At 49.4% G+C, this 19,464-nt stretch overlaps 1 protein-coding gene across 5 annotated transcripts in view; it reads left to right on the plus strand.

Moving 5' to 3' along the window:
* The window catches only part of NOS1AP (nitric oxide synthase 1 adaptor protein), a 280,357-nt gene that overhangs the window by 156,903 nt on the left and 103,990 nt on the right, over positions 1-19,464 (plus strand). Inside the window, exon 1 of one of the 5 annotated variants that reach the window (XM_055333927.1) lies at positions 283-617. The exons of the other annotated variants lie outside the window; for them this stretch is intronic. Coding sequence (XP_055189902.1) covers positions 573-617 — 45 coding nt within the window. The 5' untranslated portion in view covers positions 283-572. Of the gene's footprint in view, positions 1-282; positions 618-19,464 lie in introns of those variants that run through there. 5 annotated transcript variants of the gene reach the window in all.

Below are 19,464 nucleotides of genomic sequence, written 5' to 3' on the forward strand. Positions count from 1 at the left end.
CAAAACCTATTAATGGCTGCTGTTGCTTTATGCTCATGTGATGTTTGTGTGTCCCAGTAATTCTCCCGCCATGAAGGCTGAGTGCAGAGCGAGAGCCAATTGTGTAAGCGCCTATCCCTGTCTGCGCCGGTTAAATTTGCTCTTGTAACTGAATAACTTGATCATGACATAAATGGAATGAGTGGGAGGAGAGGGAGCTAACATGAGTTGAGCACCACTGTGTGCCAGGCACTCTTCCAAGTGCTTAACGTCTAATAGCCTGTAATTGCTGTGTTTAGAAAACGAAGTTGAGCGTTTCGAACAAAACTGGTAAAAAAAAAAAAATGAGTTGCTACAAAAGAAGTTGCAGGTGAATTAGGTGTGGAGATGGTAATGGTAAGAAAGTCGAAGTGAAAGAAACAGCCGTGGAAGGAGGAGTCCACATCCAGAAGTCTGTGTCATCTTCAAGCTCTTCATGCACTTGCAGGAAAGCAAACTAGAAATCAGGGTCAGTGTTGTTTACGCAAGGAAGACCTCGGGCAGTTAATCTGTGGACCCACCGCTAGCGACAGGATCACCAGTGTGCATCGAAAATGTCAGTAAACCTACATTTCTGTGCTCATGTGAAAATGCTCAAGGTATGCACATTTTGTTTTTTTTGGTGATTCATTGTTTTAACATCTGTTTTAACTAATGGACCATAATAGTCTTGATAAAAAGTCTTTTACTGTAAGAGTAACTGAAGCCGAATCAGATATGAGCTCCAGATGGCTCCTACCCATGTGCAGGTGCCTGCAGGTGGGCTGCCGAGGCTCAGCTTTGGAATGAGTCTTTCAAGTAACCATCGCGGTCTAGGCTCATGTTCTCTTACTGCAAGTTGCTTTCTTTTCTTTTTTTTTCCCTTCTCAGTTATTGAATTGGATTAGATTTTAACCTGTCAACTATTTCTAAAACTCAGTGGACTGCATCAGCTAGGATTTTGGAGCTCTATTTTGAGGATAATGAAATTTGGCCTAAGATAACACTACCCTTTGGTGCCTGTCACTGAAGGGGTTTGTTTGCTGTTCCAATGGTCAGTTCCTTTGAGGATTAGAAAAATAAACATGTATGCATCTGCACATATATACGTACAGGTTTGTATTCTGGGAGCCCAGGTGCTGGGCTCCGAGCTTTAAGGATGCAAGAAGACACCTGATGTGACCATTGCCCTCAGGAAGCCTGGATATGTATCTAGAGGAGTCACACGTGACTGGCTAAGACAGATGGACCGCTGTGAAGGATGAAGATGATGCAGGGCTGGTGGGGGGGCGGGATCCCAGTAGGGAAAGCCGCGTAGAAGCAGGGTGACAATACAGAGGAATGAATCCTACAACCCAATGACAGTAACTTAGAGAGCTATCCACTTTCACATGGCTTTTACGTTTACCTGGTTTTAGTCTCAGAATAGCAGCAGGGCGCCCTATTGCTGACACTTGGAGACACCGATACAGAGGGAAGGCAGTTTGCCTCAGTAGCATGGAGCCAGAGCTCTGACCAGGCTTCCCGGAGTGTATATTGGTTCTGCTCCCACCACCAGGCTTCGTGTCTTCCTCCCACGTTCACTCCCCTCCCTGCTGCCTTAGAGACCCATTGAAATCCGCACCTTAACTGCCCAGGTTAGACTGTTTCATTGCCTTACTGTCTCTCCTCTTTAATAAGCTACAACTATTGCCAACTTATTGAATACAGGGCCCCACTGATTTCTGGGATTGGCTGAGAAGTTCCGGTGGCACTGAATGGTGCGCGCGTGTGTGTGAGAGAGAGACTGTGTGTCTCACACCTCCTCACCTGGCACGTGGCTCGGGAGTCTCATCTTCCAGTTCTGTGGGCAGCAGGTGGGGCAGCACCCTTATCCAGTGCTTTCTGAACCATTCAGGGAAATATTAGGTAACACATTCTGTCCACCCCTGGACAGACTCATCTGGGCCCTTGATAGCTCTTTGCTGTTTCATAGGGTGGCATTTGCAGAGGTCCGTAAGCCACCTGGGTGGAAGGCCCTTACAGCAGAGGACACATCTCAACTGGAGCCTGATTGGAAAGATCCCTGACCTGGGTTTGAGAGGAGAGGGTGAGCTTGGAAGGAAACATCTGAACTGAGACTTGAAGGATGACGAGGAATTAGCCAATGGGAGCAGAGGGGAGGTAGGAAAGAACATTCTAGGGAGACTCCTAGTTGCCAACACTGGGATAGTGGCTTAGCATGTGCCAGGGACTGGTCTGAGTCCTCTAAGTTAATCCCCGTAAGAGGAAGTTGCATATGGAACAGCACAGAAGTGCAAGAGAACACGGCACTCTTTTTGGACTCTGGAGGGTGTTCATTATGGGCAGAGCATGGAGTGGAGAGGGAAAGGGGATCCGTGAGGGCGGGGCTGGTGGCTGTAGCTAATTACACCTGCTGTATGCTAGCTGACCTGCGTGCACAGCGCGCACGGACACGTTTCACCCTCAACGCGACTGTAGGGTATTATTTTTAAAAGATTTTCTTTTTTTTAATTCATGAGAGAGAGGGAGAGGGAGAGAAGCAGGCTCCATGCTGGGAGCCCGACGTGGGACTCGATCCCGGGACTCCAGGATCACGCCCTGGGCCTAAGGTGGCGCTAAACCGCTGAGCCACCCAGGGCTCCCTGTAGGGTATTATCTTATCCTCCTCTTGAAGATGCCAATGAGAGCCCAAGGAGGATTGAGTGACCCGCCCCAGGCTGGCCTGCAGAAGGGGAGAGAGATTCGCACTAAGGCACCAGGTTCTGATCCGCACACCGCCTGTCCGGGAGGAGCATGAGATGAAGACAGGCTGCCAAGGGGAGGGAGAGCCAGCCACACGGGGTGACGGATCTCTGCGAGGGCAGGAGGGGTGGTGGTCCACCAAGCTCTGTGGACACGGACGGGCCACCTGGTGCCATCGCCAGTCTTGTATACTAAGGGGGAAATGAAAATCCTTCCTCATACATGACCTCATTTATTCCTGGCCACAGTCCCATGGTGGTTGGATGTGGTGCCCCCACTGTGCAGTGGAGGAGGAAAAAGGAGTCTCAAGGAAAGTAACTTGACTTTAAAAACACAAAACACACACAAAAACCAGATCCTCCCTCTGGAAGCTTATTTGTTGTTTTGTTCATTCACTCATCGCCTATTTATTGAACTATCTCCTGAAAGCCGACCCTCCGCTCTCCCTGATGGGTGATACGTGAGGCATGTTCCCTGACCCCCTAGGTGGACGGGGACCTTCAAAGTCAAGCCGGCCAGTGTGGGGGTTTAAAAACCTGTCTGCAAAATCTTTGACACTTCTGTCATCGAGGGAGCTGGGGTGGGACTACCCCCTCCCAGGTTTGGGGCTGACCTCAGGGCCTCGGGGTGGCCCACAGAGCGCAGTACAAAGTGCTGGACCTCTGAGGCCGCACGGCTCTCCCTCCCTCGGAGGGGACCCAGCTGCCAAGGGGTCCGCTCGCCTGGCCCGCCCAGGGACCAGCACTGCCTGCCGCCTTGTGAGCGAGCCCGCCCTCCCACGGGCCCGGCCCTGCCACGTCGAGCCTCTCGGTGGCCGCGAATCCCGAGCGCCGGTGGCCCCCCAGCCTCTCTCACATTCCCGACCCATGGACGTCTGAGCAAGATAAAAAGGTGATTATGATATTAGAAACGTTGGGATTCGTTGTACGGCCATCAGCCTCCAGGCACCGAGGGGACACAGGGCCCACAGCCTGGGCGTGGAAGCTGGCTCCACAGTGACTGTCCCAACTCCAGCTCTCGCTCTGCTTCTACTGCTCTTGGGCTCTTGGGAAGGGGGGGGGCGGGCAAAGGTAGAAGAGAAAAAGCAAAATGAGCAGTTTAATGAAGACCTGATCTTACACGCTCCCCCACTCCACGCACACGCACCCACACACGCAGCAGGCAGCGCTGGAGCCTGATTAACAAGGAGTCCCCGGCGTCACTAATGGAAATGTTCTGTCTTTAAGCTGGTAATGGATGCTGCTCTCTGCCTTAGGCCCACGCCCCACTCCAGCTGCCCGCAGATGCGTCTGGGGGCCGAGGGGAGCGTGAGCGTGCCGCTCGGAGGCCCAGCATGCTGGCCTCGTGGGAAGCACATGAGTGGGCAATGGGGCGGCCCAGCCTGAGAACGTTCCTGTCCGAGGCCAAGGCATTCGCTTCCTGCCTCCTGGGTCTCCCTCCTGCTGCCTATGGGAGGCCTGCCTTCCTCTGCCCGGGAGCAAAGCGGGGAGGAGGGTTGGTGGCGGTGAGCGATGCGTCCCACGGTCGCTGTCGCCCCCCGGGAAGGGGGGGGTCACCGCGTCCTTATTGTTGCAGCAAAGGCCGTGTTCTCTGCCAGCAGGCCTGGCTCGTGTCCTCTTGCTCCATCGGTGCCAGCGGAGGTCCCAGTGCTTTCACCAGAAGTACCTGTGGGTGGCTCGGGGGGTTACTCCTGAGATGCAGGGTGCTCCTGGTGAGCACGTTCCTGATTTTTAGTCCGTTTGCAATGAAGGAACCGTACCCCGGGCTGCCCGAGACGTGCGCTGCATGCACATCCTTGCGGAGACCCCACAGGGGCAATTTTCAATCTCATTGAACCTACAGAACAGCTGTTGTAAGAGCTGGTGCAGGATCCGCGCCCGCCCCAGGGCGCGGTGACAGGACCTTGATCCACGGCAGCGCTGGTACGGCCCAGGCCGATGGGGAGGCCCAGGGTCCTTTAGGAGGTGACTGCGCCTCCTGCCACGGCCCTGTCTGGATTTTCAGAGACGCTACGTCATTGACACCATCCCTGTCTGGAGCTGGAGACCGGCTCTGCTAGGCGTATCGGCCTGGAAGGTTCTCAGCTGCTCTGCCGTGAGAGACACCCTTGCCCTTAGCTGAGCTCGTGTTGATCCTTGGGGCTGAGCCAGCAGGTGGAGTTGGAGGGCGGATGGGGGGGCCCGGGGGGGGCAGGTTCTCTCTAGGGAGCATCTGGTAGCAAGGCCCTGGCAGCCCGAGCCATCTGCGCCATCTCTGTCGAGGCAGGGGCCCTGCTGAGGTCGGTAGTTGATCTCCCCCCTTTTCTGGTATAGTAGACACACAATGTCCTGCGAGTCTTAGGTGTACAACGGGGCGATCTGACGACTGCGCTACTCAATGCTATGGTGGGACCGTTGACCGTGTTCCCAACCTTTCACCCTTGACCCTTCTGTTCCCCAACTGGAAACCTGCACCTCCCACTCCCTTCACCCATTTTGCTCATCCCCCCCCCATTCCCCTCCCACCATGGCAACCGCCAGCTGGCCACATCCTCCTCTATCAGACACGTTCTCAGAGATGGTTCCCTCACACCAACCTTTGTCGCCATCTCATCAAACTGGAAGTATTGAAAACCGAAGGACAGTTTTGTCGCTGTTCCAAGCTCTGTCTAGTTTTGAGTAAACAGCCACAGGGTTGTGTCTCTTTGCAGCTGGAGGAGAACTGAAAGGTCATGTAGGTTAGCCCTTGCATTTTACAGATGAGGAATTTGGGGCTTTGAGAGGTTAGTTGCTTTGCCTGAAGATCTACAACTAGTTAGCAACGGAGCTAAGAGAATCCCTTCAGGTTTCCTGCTCTTAAATCAGTGTTGCCTTCGCACTATATTGCTTTACCTAAAAGCAGCACCTGCAAGAGGACCTAAAGCAGGGTTTCCACCTAATTCTTTGTCGTGGGCGCTGACCTGTGCTTTGTGGGTGTTTAGCGGCATTTCTGGCCTCTACCTACAGGTGCTAGAACAGCTCTTTCCCCACCCGGTTGTGAGAAGCAAAAATGTCTCTAGACTTGGCCAAAATTTCTGTGGGGGGTTGAGATGTTCCCTCCTGAGAACGTCTTAAAGTTAGTATGTCTTTTAAGGACTTATTTATTTATGAGAGAGAAAGAGTGTGCGCTCGGGTGAGGGCAGGGAGAGAGAATCTCAAGCAGGCTTCACACTCCGTGCAGAGCCTGATGCAGGGCTTGATCCCACGACCCCGAGATCACAACCTGAGCCGAAATCAAGGGCTGGACACTTAACTTATCTCAGCCACCCAGGGGCTCCTAAGTCCATGTATTTTTAAAGAAACATACTTATGTAAACTCTTTCTCGAAGTGTGTGAGGTCCAAGCAGACCGGAGCACAGTCAGGGATTGGAGAAGACCTGCCACTTCCTGATGAACTGTGGCTAGACAGGACGCTGGGGGCTTAGAAGCCTGCATTGCCTGTTCCCTCTCTGAAATGTTTAGATGGTTACGGTACCAGAGTGGGGGAGGAGAGTCTGGTGGGGTGAGGGAACGGTTAGGGGAAATCAGTAGGATAGTTGGTCTGTAAGGGAAGCACTTGCTAGAGACAGACATTCTTGTGTAAAGGCCTTGTATCCAAAATGCAGAAAGGACTCAGGATTCACCAGTAGCCAAACAACCCATTTGCAAAGATGGGGAAAACATCTGAATAGACGCTAAACCAGAGAAGATACACAGCTGACAAGACCATGACAAGATGCTCAGCATCCATAGTCGTTAGGAAAGTGCAGGTTAAAACAAAATGATAGGCCGACCCTAAGCGGGGCTAAAATCGAAAGACCGTGGCCCTCTCAAGTGTTGGTGAGGATGTCGCAGTCCTGGAACTCGCATACACTGCTGTAGGTGGGGGGAGGGGGGATGGAAGAAGGTGTAGCCACTTCAGCAAATGGTGGGGCCGTTCCTTAAAATGTTCGACACACACCTACCACGTGGGCCAGCCTTTCTACCTCTAGGTATTTGTTTCCCCGAGAGAAATAGAAGTGTGTGTCCGTGCGTGTTCATGGCAGCTTTAGCTGTAGTGGCCCAAACTGGAAACAACCCAGATGTCCATCAGCCATTGCTTTTTAGACATTGCTTTGTGAGTGAGACCTTTTCATATCCTGCCAACTAATCAAGTTTAGTCGAGAAATGGGTCAGACTGAGAACATCTGTTTGGGCTCATATACTGACTTTTTGAGTGTGTCAGAGTGTCATTTAGAACCAGTCAAGTGACACTTCTGTTCCATTTGGCAGTAGAATTGGTCATTTTTTCTCCTGTAGGTCCCGGGTGGGCTATTTTAATGTGCTGCTAGGTGATGATGGGTTCTTTACATTTCAAGGTTTGAAAGATCACAGCGAGCTTCAAAAACAAGCTCCATTAAAGCATTCTGTTGATACCAACATTAACACATTCAGGGGATAAAGATGTTCTTGGTCACTATGACCCCTCTTAAAGATGGCTGGCCAGATGCCCTTGTGGCTAGAATTCCTCCCAAAGAGTCAAGAGCTGGGAGCCAAGAAAAGAAATTGTTTCAGGGAAGGGTAGAGTGATCATTCCTGCCCCAGAAATAGCCAACATTTCAGTGATGTGTGTGGGTGGTTTGAGACTTGCTTTAGAATCCCTTTTATTTTTTGAGTTCCTGATAGGTGTCGGGCATTGAGATCCACACAGGAAGTAAGCCATAGTCCCGTCTTGTCTTTAAAGATGTTACAGTCCAGTCAAGAGAAAGAGAAAGCAATGCCCGAGGGAAGTCCGGAATGATGGGTGCCATGGTGGAGATGGGCATTTGGAGTGAAGTGGGAGTTGATGAAGAGATGCTTTAGCTTTCCACCTAGGTACCTTAACTTGGTGCTGGGTGTTCGAGCATGAGGGCCAAAAGACTCAGTTCTTGCTGTCAGAGATGTTAGTCGAGCTGAGATAGAGTTAGTCTGCATGGGTTAAGGATGGCCATGTGTTGATAATGGTGTAATGTGTTGGAAGCAGTTCTGTAATGAGTCTCAAGAGAAGTCGATTCTGGCCCCGAGATCTGCTCCTATGTGGCTCTTGACCCTGGGACAAGTCCCTTACTGGCTTCTCAGCCTCAGTCTTTCTAACTCTAGAAGGAGAAGCCAGGATAACCGTGTATGATGGGTCAGGTACATTCCAGCGCTCTCCATGCGGTAGTGTGTCAAGGGGAGATCTGGGGAGAGCTTGACCAGTTTGTTCTCCTTAGAGAGATCAGCCTCAGTGAAGCTATTGTTGAGGAGCAATGCAACCATTATCAAGTTGGGAAAACTGTGGGAATCAGGGATTTTTAAAGCTCCAGAAGTCATTTTGTGGGAATCCTAATTAAAGTTAAAGCCAAGTGTAAGTCTCACCTGCTGGCACCAAGGGCATTAGTCCCTTTGGCCTCTGTCCTTCAGTGACCCCTGTTGATTCTGTGGTCTTGACTTGGTGCAGGGTTCCTGATTGTTATCAAGAGGGGCCTAAGCACAAGATCTAGAACACCTAGCATGTCCTGGTATCCTCCGCCCTAGCATGTAGGATTAGCCAGTGCCAGCAGGCCATGATTGGAAAGGCATTTGCTCCTCTTGCCTCTTTCTTTGTTAATCCCTCCTGTCTGATGATACATCGGGACGTGTGCTCCTGATCTAAGAGTATCCCAACAATGCACAGCAGTGTTATTTGAAAGAAAAACATAAATAAGGAAGTTGACAGAATTGGAGGAACTGAATTGTGTGTTCTTTTTCTCTGCCCCATCCGGTGCACCTGAATGCCTCCTTTGACTTGTGGAGCTCCCTTCCTGGAGCAGATCTGGAGGACTGTGGGTCCACCTGGCAGCTCAGCAAGTGCTTGTTGGATGGATTTCCAACATGGCGTTGTCTTCCTAAAGGATCTGAGAGACATGAAGACTTTCTGGATTGCGATAGCCGCAGTGTATTGTTTCTACTCTCTATTTCTGGACTCTAGATCTTTCCTAACTCCCATTCGCTACCCTAAATTCAGTGTACCGGGTTCGACAATGTACCTGCCAGATTCATTCCTTGGTTTTCCCCAAACAATATCTGGTGGCCATCCCTCCTCCTCCGAGAATTCCTCCTCTAACTTCAACATCCTATTCCCAATTGAAATTTGACTTCCCAAGACTACTTTGGGGGAAAAGCCAGGTCTGATTGTCAGACTTGATGCCTCCATATGGTCTTGTTAGAAAATAATCAGAAGGCTGGGTAAGAAAATAACCAGAAAGCTGTGTGGGGACTTACCCTGTTTTGTCACCTGTAATTTTTAGTGTCAGAGTAATTGGCTAGGTAACCAGTTATTTTCTAAACAAAAAGTTGGATTACATAGAAAGAGGTATAACAGTCCTGTCTGGAGTAATTGAAGTTAAGAGCCTATTGGTTTTGTGGGTGTGACCAACACCATGGTGCTTGACACACAAGAGGACGGTTCCTTGATAAGGTTTTATACTGTATGAAGTAGACTGGCTGTTACTGTCTCCGTGGGATAAAACCAGTAATTGAGACCCAGCAGGTAAAGTGCCCAAGGTCATGCATATAATAAGGGATGAGACTGACCTTCAAATTCTGATCTTCAGACGCCATGCCAAGTCTGTCTCGTATGCATTTCTAAATGTTTATTTTTAATGGACCTTTTCTAACTTACCCACAAGCTGCTCTCGTTCGATTGAAAAGAAGTTAACACTTTATTGGTGGTGGGTATTAAGAGATAGGAGCAAAAGTCTGAGGGCATATTCTAATATGCCCCTCTTTTACCTGAAAAAAAAAACATTTTGGCAGGAAAGAGAGGAAAAAATAGCTTACATCCGTTTCCTTATGGCCCTACAGCTTCTGGGGTCATGCCACGGACTGTGCTGATGACCCATACACCCGAGTGTTTTCTGTGGAGAACCTAGACGACAAGACCCAACAGATGGGTGGAGGTCATTTTCATGTGCCATGATACTCACCCCCGACCCCAACACAAATAACATCACACCGTAAACACTTATGTCCCAGATTCGTTTCCTTTGGACACTGGAGGTTTTGTTACTTATACCATAGAAGTCTTTAGGGGGACCCTTCCCAATATGTGTTTTCATCTTGACTTAAATCCAAGCCTTCTTGTTTCCTTCTCCATCAAACCACACCCCCCCTTGCCTTTCTGTCAAGGGGTGATGGACAATAGATGGTAGCAACAGTTGCTATGGTAACAGCATCTGAGTCATCTCCTTGGAAACCTGCATAAAGGCCTTCCATCTCCAGACCAGCTCTGTGCAACTTGGAAGGCCTTTGTTCCCGTGAATGTATCAGCATGGGGGAGCAAGCTCTCCCGGGCTCTGGCCACTGCAATTTCCTTTGGTTCCTGGTGCCCATGGCAGTTTGGGTACAGAGTTAGATTCAAGTAAATGTGGGGGTCGGTGGGCCGTGGGGTGCTTTTCTCAGCCTAGCCCATGTCCAGAATGCATTGTCTTTGGTCCAACACCAGATGCCCAGCAGATTTAGGCAGTAGACCTCTTGCCTTTTAAAACCCGGATGACTCAACCAAGTCTCCCACAGTGACCAGCAATGGATCAGAATAAAGCAGTACTGCTTCTGAACACAGATGAGCTAGATATTTTGGCATGATCATGAAGAGAATCCTGAAATAGGGCACCATGGGATAGCTTGTAAGAGCCCCTCTCCTTATGGTGTCCTTCAAATGCAGCGATTTTGTTACTTAAATGAAAGCAGAATGGTTTCCAGCAGCTAAGAGGATTAATTCTCTTGTCATCATCCACACCAAGTATCCATCACAAACGCTTCCATTGTGCCTCTTGTTTTGTAGATCATTTTCACATTCAGGAGCTCAATTAATCATTTATTCAATTGTCAACATGTGTTAATTTGAAACTTCCTACGTGTCCGCATGTGCTGTTGGGCGTTTGGGGCACCAACTGTGAGGGTTTTTAAAAAGTGCACCCTCCCTGCCCCGATGAAGTTGACAGATCAGAGGATCAAGGGCCAATCAGGTCATCACACGTGTGTGAACATTCAGCCAAGCTCCACGAAAGCAGCAGCTCCGTGGTGGGATTCATGTGCAGGATGGAGGGACTGGACCCTTTGGAAACCTCTTTCTAGAAGAAGTGATGGTCATGCTGACCCCTGCTCGGCAGAGCCCTTTGCAGAGGACGAAGTGGAGATTTGCAGGGCGGAGTGCCTTCCCCATGGTCACGCCAGCTGCTGACAGGCGGTCCGGGGGCCCAGGCTCTATCTCTTCCCTCCTACGGACCTTCAGAGCACAGCCTAGGGTCAGTCTGAGGCCAGACAGCCAAGGTGTTCTCCTGCTTTCTCCCAGGTTCTGCCCAGCTTCCAGGCCTGAGCCCTCTGCCAGTTTCCCCAGGGGGTCAGATCTAGTTTTCTCTTTCCAAGGACCTTGTCCTCCAGCCTGTTAATTGCTGAAGGCAGCTTGCCTGGCTCTGTTGACCCTTAAATGCAGGACTCAGGCTCAAAGTTGTAAGTCTCCTCTCAGCCCCCCAGAAACAGGTTAAGGGTAGGTTGAGATAGAACATCCACTGGTGAAGCATGGATGGGCCTTGAGACGGCGTGTCTGCCAACCCTGAGAAGCAAAGAGCCGCGCTGGGCAGCTCCATCTCATTGACACCGTGGGCTCTTCTGACGTCCCTGGGATTCCCTCCGCCTTGTGGGAGGGCAGGATATACGTGCTGTCTCCTCCTTGGCGGAGTGGGGTGGCCTCTGCCATCCTTGGGAAGAAGGGGGTGATGCAGGTGAAATGGAACCCCCCTGGGAGGGGGGCCAATGCCCATGCAGAATGTCCAGATTTAGATTTCTACATGCTTGTCACATTTTCTTTAATTTTATTTTTTTTAAAGATTTTTTTTAATTTATTCATAAGAGACAGAGAGGGGGACAGAGACACAGGCAGAGGGAGAAGCAGGCTCCCTGCAGGGAGCCCGCTGCAGGACTCCATCCCAGGACCCCGGGATCATGTCCTGAGCCGAAGGCAGACGCTCAACCACTGAGCCACCCAGGTGCCCCTCACGTGCCCTCCTTAGTTCCCATCACCCAGTTATCCCATCCCCACACCCCCCTCCCCTCCAGCGACCCTCGCTTTGTTTCCTGTGGTTAAGAGTCCCTTACGATTTGTCTGTCTCCCTCTCTGATGACTTCCCATTCAGTTTCCCTCCCTTCCCCTATGATCCTCTGCCCTGTTTCTTAAATTCCACATACGGGTGAGATCAGATGATAATTGTCTTTCTCTGACTGACTTATTTCGCTCAGTGTAATACCCTCCGGTTCCATCCACGTCATTGCAAATGGCAAGATTTCATTTCTCTGATGGCTAATATTCCCTTGTGTATATATATCTCGCCTCTTTTTTATCTGTCGATGGACATCTGGGCTCTTTCCATGGTTTAGCTACTGTGGACATTGCTGCTATGAACACTGGGGTGCGGGTGCCCCTTCGGGTCACTACATTTGTATCTTTGGGGTCAGTACCTAGTAGTGTAATTGCTGGGTCATAGGGTAGCTCTATTTTTAACTTTTTGAGGAGCCTCCCTACTGTTTTCCAGAGCGACTGCACCGGCTTGCGTCCCCACCAGCAGCGTGAGAGGGTTGCCCTTTCTCCACATCCTCGCCAATATCTGTTGTTTCCTGACTTGTTAATTTTAGCCATTGTGATCCGTGTGAGGTGGTGTCTCATTGTGGTTTTGATCTGTATTTCCCTGATGCTGACTGATGCTGAGCATTTGTTCATGTGTCTGTTGGCCATGTGCAGGTCGTCTTTGGAGAAATGTTTGTTTATGTCTTCTGGCCATTTCTTGATTAGATCATTTGTTATTTAGGTGTCAAGTTTGATAAATTCTTTTTAAATCTTGGATACTAGCCCTTTCTCAGAACAGTTTAAAAAGAAGTGACAGTTTAGGCATGTCCCTCAATCCCGGATTCCTAGCTATAAAGGTGTTATCCTTGTGTTTTTAATGCTGAGATCTGAGCGAATGCAGCCATCTTTGTGGATGACATTTTGTGAGAAAGTTCGGTTTTTCAACCATGAACAAACTAATCTTACTTTTTAAAGAATAAATATGTTCATTTTTATCTTGCAAGCCAAGTTTTTAATAAGTGTTTCTGCTGACACAGATAAGCAGTTAAAGATGGATCTTTTTTTTAAATGCACAAATTTAGAAACTAAGCAGGCAGGTCTTGTAAGGGGATCATTCCTGTCTCAGGGAGATGATGTTCCATCCTACAGAGGCTCCTTTGAGGTCAGAGAGGGAAAGGGGAAGGTAAAGATTCCCAGATTCTGGAGCTGTGTGATTTGGGGCAACTTGGCTCTCCCGTCTCTAAAATGCGTACTAAACAATTTTTGTCTAATGAGATACCTGTGTCACTGCCTCTACATAGTTTTAAGTCGAGATCTCCTAGAGTTGGGATTTCTGGTGATGCGGATGCGGAGTGGCTTTAGTAGGTGACCTGCTGTCATGTGTGTGAATGGGCAAACATGAAAGCTGCTGCGCCCCGCTCCCCACTGCACGACACGCTGGCTCCCACAAGTGCTTATAATTTTGTTTTTGTCTTTTTTCTTAAGATTTTATTTATTTATTCATGAGACACAGAGAGAGAGAGGGAGGCAGAGACACAGGCAGAGGGAGAAGCAGGCTCCATGCAGGGAGCCCGACGTGGAACTCGATCCTGGGTCTCCAGGATCACGCCCCGGGCTGAAGGCAGATGCTCAACTGCTGAGCCACCCAGGCATCCCGAGTGTTTATAATTTTGAAGCCCATCTGACTGTTCAAGCTGATGGAGTCCTCTCATTAACATTTCACAGTGTACAGAAACCACCCTGGGCCTCCTTGCTGTGTGTTGGACCTTGAAAGAGGAAGCGTGCGGCTTGTTCCTGAGGTTTGCAGACAAGAACATAGTTGAAGGCTCTCAGAACCCGGGAGAGGCTGATGGCTTTGAAGTCGGCTCTGGGGCAGTGGGCACACCCGAGCAGGGGCCATCAGGGGGCCTGGTGTGTGACTCAGAGCCTGAGAAGCTTCCACCTGGGAGGCTCTACCCTGACCTTGCTGGCTAGGATGAGGCAAATACATGTTGGTCCTTTTACAGCCAGGAGCGGGAAGCCCAGAGATGCCCCATGAGTGTGTTTTGTGGTGGGTGGCCTGTCACGAGAGGCTGGGATCGGTGTGTGGTTATAGGGACAAGGGACGTGAGCATAGTATGTTCTGAATGACCAACTGCTGCCGTACTTTCTAGCAATGCACAGTTTGCAGAGAGTCACTGGAGACCCCTGTAAGCTGGGGACCGGGTGGGGCATTCTGCCCACATGGTCCGTGGCGTGGGTGGGGGTGTCCTCCTTCTCTAGAAAGGGAAACTGAGCCAGAGCTCCAGCTCTCATAGCTCGTAGATGCCCCATCTGGAATTTGGATCCAGATCTTTTCCGACGCCCATCTTCTTTCCACTGTTCCTGCTCCCTCCCCAAGGAGGCTCCGGGAGGGCCACTTAAGTTCAGACAGTCTATGATGCCACCAGAATGCTTTCCTTGCAGAGGCCCTTTAAAAAGCCTTTAGAGCTCCAGGAATAGGACAGACTGAAAGTGCTCATCAGTTAAACACATTTACATGTCCCTGGGGGCTGTGGAATCAGGAGGGTTAATTAGCATCTGTCAGGCTATTCTCCAGTAACTGGAAGGCGCTCCAGATGACCTTGAAGAGCATTTTATTTTTTTGAGATGGCTTCCAGGGTTGGTATTATAGATTGGTCACTCCCTGCCACCCCCCCCCCCCGCCCCGGCCGAAACCCCACCTCACCGGGAGCTGGAGCTTTTACAACGGTTCGTCCCCTGGAAGCGGGATCTGCATCTTTGCTGTGCTTGCCTGTTCCAGCTGGTCCTGGCCCCATCCAGGTCAGCACCCCAGAGCCGTCCCCAAACTGTTCTCTCTCCTCCCTCTCGTGCTGAGAAGACCCAGGTGGCTGGCCTAAGGGACAGATTTCAGATGGGAGTTGTTTGTGGATGAAGATTCTTTTTTTTTTTTTTAAACAGGGTAGATCACGAAGTGCTGTGAGCTAGCCGCGTGTTTCTAATTTCCTCTTTCCGTGATCTTCCACTGCTGCGGGTCAGGGGCTGAGCAGGGTGGCCGTCCAGCCCAGGTGAGAACTGTAATCACGGCCGTAGCATGAACAGGTCGCATGGATCCTTTGGGGAATGACGCCTGCGGCCTCGTGCACTCGATGCACGACTCTTGTCCTGCACGCAAGAGAAACATTGAAAAACCACCTGTGCCCGTTGATTATTTTCTGTGTGAGCAAGCTCGCCTTTCACGGTAGGAATACGGTAAATGAGGATTGGATAAGTTGGAAGAGAGAGGTGACTGGGGAAATAGCGTCCAGCAGAGACGTAGTCCGGCCCTAGACTGCGCCTGGCACCGAGGCAGAGGGCTGGTGGTGCGGCTCCTCTGCCTTCTGATGCGTCGGCCAATATCCCGGCAGCTTTCTTCCTCACTTTGGCTTCTAGGCTGAACATGGTCTTCCAGTGCATTTTGCTCCCCTTCCAAAAAATCTGTATTTATTTTTTAAGAGAGGGAGGCGGGGAGGGGTAGAGGCAGAGGATCTCCAGCAGGTTCCACACCCAGCGTGGAGCCCGACATACGACTCAATCCCACAACCCTGAGAGCTTGACCTGAGCCAAAGTCAGGAGTCGGGTGCTTGACCAACTACGCCACCCAGGCGCCCAGTCATTATCATATTCTAACTCCTGTGAGTCCCTGGGATTCTTGGTTGTTGGCCAGACAGCTACACTGGCGTGGACACTTCAAAGTCTTGTTTCCTTTCCGACCCGACTCTGTACATACGGTGCCGGCGCGCCTGCTTTGCTCCCCTTACTGCACCTGCTTTCTCCTTCGCCTCCCTGCTTTCTTTCCTCCTAACACCACACACACACAATGTGTGGCCTGTTACATGGAGTTACGACGTCTCTTAAGAAGGGAGTGGTGGCTGATGCAAAAGTCCTTTCTCATGGAGCCTTCGAGTCCTGCATGCATTTGGTCGGAGCTGGGGGTTTTGGCTATTTTATCCCAATGGCTAGAGCCAGATGCCTACAGTCCTCCCAAATGTGCCCCAAATTCAGGAAACCGCTTGTTTTAGATGATGTCTTAATGATTCTAGGCCTGTGATTTAACACTTCCTCAGCACCTTCAACTTCTAGAGCGTTCTTCTCTTCCTTCAGATTATTCTAGGTGACTTTTGTTGGGGCCTTTCCCAGGGGTTAGTCGGAAAGCTTGGGTGTTAGAGGGGAATGGACCACCCTCCATGGGAGATGGAGGCACAGATGGGGGTTGGGTGGGGTATCAAATATGATAAACCCTTAGCTTATTGCGTAGCTTCCCACGTTCAGGCTTCGAGTCTGTGACCGATGCCACAGAACCTTCTGGTTGGAGGAGTATTTAAAAAGAGAGCTCTGGCCAGAACTTGCCAAAAGCCAGGGTGTTGACACATTGTGGGGGACAGGGGAGGCCAATGAGTCTCTGTCTACATGGGTCTGTGATTGTTCAAATAAGTGCTGCTGGAGAGGGCTCACGGGCAGTAAGAGAACCAGGTTCAAATCTGGTACACACGTTAAAACTGTCCAAAGCAACGTCACCTGTGGTGGTAGTGGGGTGAGGGCAGCAGCAGAGGGGAGGTGGCCATCGGCTTGTGTAGAGTCCTGAGGCCCAGATTGCCGTCTTCGGGCCGTGGGTCACGGTGGTTGCAGCCCCTTGGTTGCTGGGTCTGATGTAGCCATTTAGCTCTTCAGATTTTCTCTACTGGCCATAGAGGTTTCTTTTTTTATCCAGGTTTCAGAGAAGACATTTCTCCCTTGAAACAACTCCACTAACTAAATGTACCAGATTTATTGCTTTGTTTCGCTTATTTTTTTTGAAAGTAATCTCCACGCCCAATGTCCCAACTCACAACCCCCAGGGTTAAGAGTCGCATGCCCTCTGCCACCCGGCTTTGTTTTGGTTGTTTAAAAAATTGGCCATGAACCGTCCGCTGGCTAAATCGTGAGCCTCCTTTCTAAGCATGCTCTGACAGGTGTGGCTGGTCGTTCTGTGCCATCGGTATTTTTGTATGTGACTTCCTGTGTGTGAGTTTCAGGCAAGGAAAGCGTGGCCCCAGACAAGCCCGCCACTAGGGTAAATAAATGAGTCTCTGTGGGGTTTATTGCCATTCAATACTTCGGTTTTTTTTTATTTTTATTTATTTATGATAGTCACAGAGAGAGGGAGAGAGAGGCAGAGACACAGGCAGAGGGAGAAGCAGGCTCCATGCACCGGGAGCCCTACATGGGATTCGATCCCAGGTCTCCAGGATCACGCCCTGGGCCAAAGGCAGGCGCCAAACCGCTGCGCCACCCAGGGATCCCAATACTTCGGTTTACGTGCATAATAAGCCTAGTGGGTTTGACCTAGATCAATAGTGAAGCATGGTCGCTGGTTGGCAGGGTGTGCTCTGGGGGTGCACGGTGGTGTGCGTAGGATGATGGTCAGTTGCTTCTATGAATTCTCTTCCCCACAGCTTGGAAACTGTGGTTTACATACTTGCCCCCGGTCAGGGAGACTAGAGAGGACCCGTGACCTCAGATACGGCTGTTTGGTTATCACTGTCATTATCTGGGGCAGAGAGCTCCCGTATTTGCACACATGTGGTCTCTCCCTGAGAATACACCCCGGTGCACTTTTCATCTCTTCTGAGTTAGATTGCTTTTGGGTGACTGATTTGGGCAACATTTTTTGTCTTTGAAAAGACGATCCCACATCCAGAAAGGCATTCCTAAGATGTTTCTGGAGTTGTAAATCAGACTATTAATTATAGACACTTGAAAGAATGCTGGTTTCTCTCCATAAGCACAGCAGGCCGTTCCTAGCATTACCGATGAAATCTCTTACGTTTATATAAAGAGTCAGAGGACGGTACTAGTGCCTGATTTTCTTCTCCATGAATTTTTCATTTTCGTGATTGCTTTTGAAAAGGTTCTGTTCAAATTTTATGTAGCGGTTTGACTTTGCTTTTCTTTGTGTCCAATTTCATAAATAACAGCTCCATTGTTCAGTGTTCACATGATTGTGGCTTGGTTCTCATATTTTTTGGGGGGGAATTTGACTGCCTATGAAATTATTTTTCTTAGCTGAACTGCCAAAAAAATTAATATTTACTTTCAATGATGTTAACTCAGAAACTTTAAAATGTTTTTAAAAGCATTCAAACATTAACACGCCTGCATTATTACGGGGCTGTGGGGCTTATTTTAAGAAAAGTTAAATGTCTTAACTCTAACTTGGACAAAGCAAAGTGGAATATATTTCCAAAAGAAATTTTAGCAGCTGTCTATCCTATCTGCATTTATTCTCCATTTATTTGTAATTTTTAAAATTTGTACTTTGTGGTGTTTTGTTTTTTAGCCCCAGAGAAACTAAGACACCCTTTAAAAAGCATGCCAGCTAATAGGTCACATATTCCAATGGCATTGTTTGGGTTTTGTCTTCGTTCAGAATCCCTTGTAGTTTTCGCCCCTTTGAAAATGTAGTGATGTTGTTTCTATGGAAACAATGATGTCATGGGTATGAATGGGGCCAAGTGACCACCAAGAGTGCCATATATCAAGGCCAGTGATAGAGCCCAGCTTTACCTATGAAGTTGCTAATGGGGCTCTGTTGTCAGCAACTTGAAAAATATATGGCCGGGGGGAAAGTACATTTGTGTAGGAGTCCTGGACAGCCCATATGGAGTGAGTGTGTGTTTGTGAAGCCATGTGTATTTGATTGTGAAATAAATCCTTCACGGTTGGACTGTAGATCATCTGGATTCCCAGGTCTGTAGGGTGGGAACTTAAAACCTATGAAATCAAGTCCCGACTGTCCATGGAAGGAAAGAGGGAAAAATAGATGTCTCCTGAGTTTGGTATCTAGATACAAAAGACTTGGAATGTCGGCATTAATACAAATAGGAGTTTGTAATGCATGTAATGTATAGGCATTGATATGGGGTAGACCTATAGTTTAAGTTGCATGCATTTAAATGTGCTTTAAGTGTGACATGTAGTGAGTAATAGAGACAAGTTGGGACTAACTCATCAGAGCCAGAGTCCCACTAAGCTGGCACATCCAAAGAGTGTGGTCCTGTTCAAAGAAGTGGTCTTGGAGGTTCATGAACCTCCAGACTAAAAGTGGGAGTTATCACTGAATTAAAAGTTCAACCTCATGAATAAATCAAACCCTTAAAATTAAATAAACACCAGAAGTTTTCACAACCATAAAGTTGTGGATGCTGGAAGTCTAAGATCCTGCATGGTCAGGTTTGGTGAGAGCCCTTTCCCAGGTTGCAAGCATTGTATCCTTTCCCGGCAGAGAGGGTGGGGGAGCTCTCTAGGGTCTTTTTTAAAAATAAAGGCGCTAATCCTATTTTTTAAAAAAAGATTTTATTTATTTATTTGTGAGAGACACAGACAGAGAGGCAGAGACACAGGCAGAGGGAGAAGCAGGCTCCTTGCAGGGAGCCCATTGTGGGACTCAACCCCAGGACCCCGGGATCCCACCCACCCTGAGCCAAAAGCAGACACTCAACTGCTGAGCCACCCAGGTGTCCCCACTAATCCTATTCTTGAGGATACAGCCTTATGACCTCATCATCTCCCCAAAGCCTCACATCCTAATACCATCCCAAGAAGAGGAAGGAGTTCAACATGAGAATT

This window comes from Nyctereutes procyonoides, unplaced genomic scaffold (assembly GCF_905146905.1).
Source record: "Nyctereutes procyonoides isolate TBG_1078 unplaced genomic scaffold, NYPRO_anot_genome, whole genome shotgun sequence".
NCBI classification, from domain to species: Eukaryota; Metazoa; Chordata; class Mammalia; order Carnivora; family Canidae; genus Nyctereutes; species Nyctereutes procyonoides.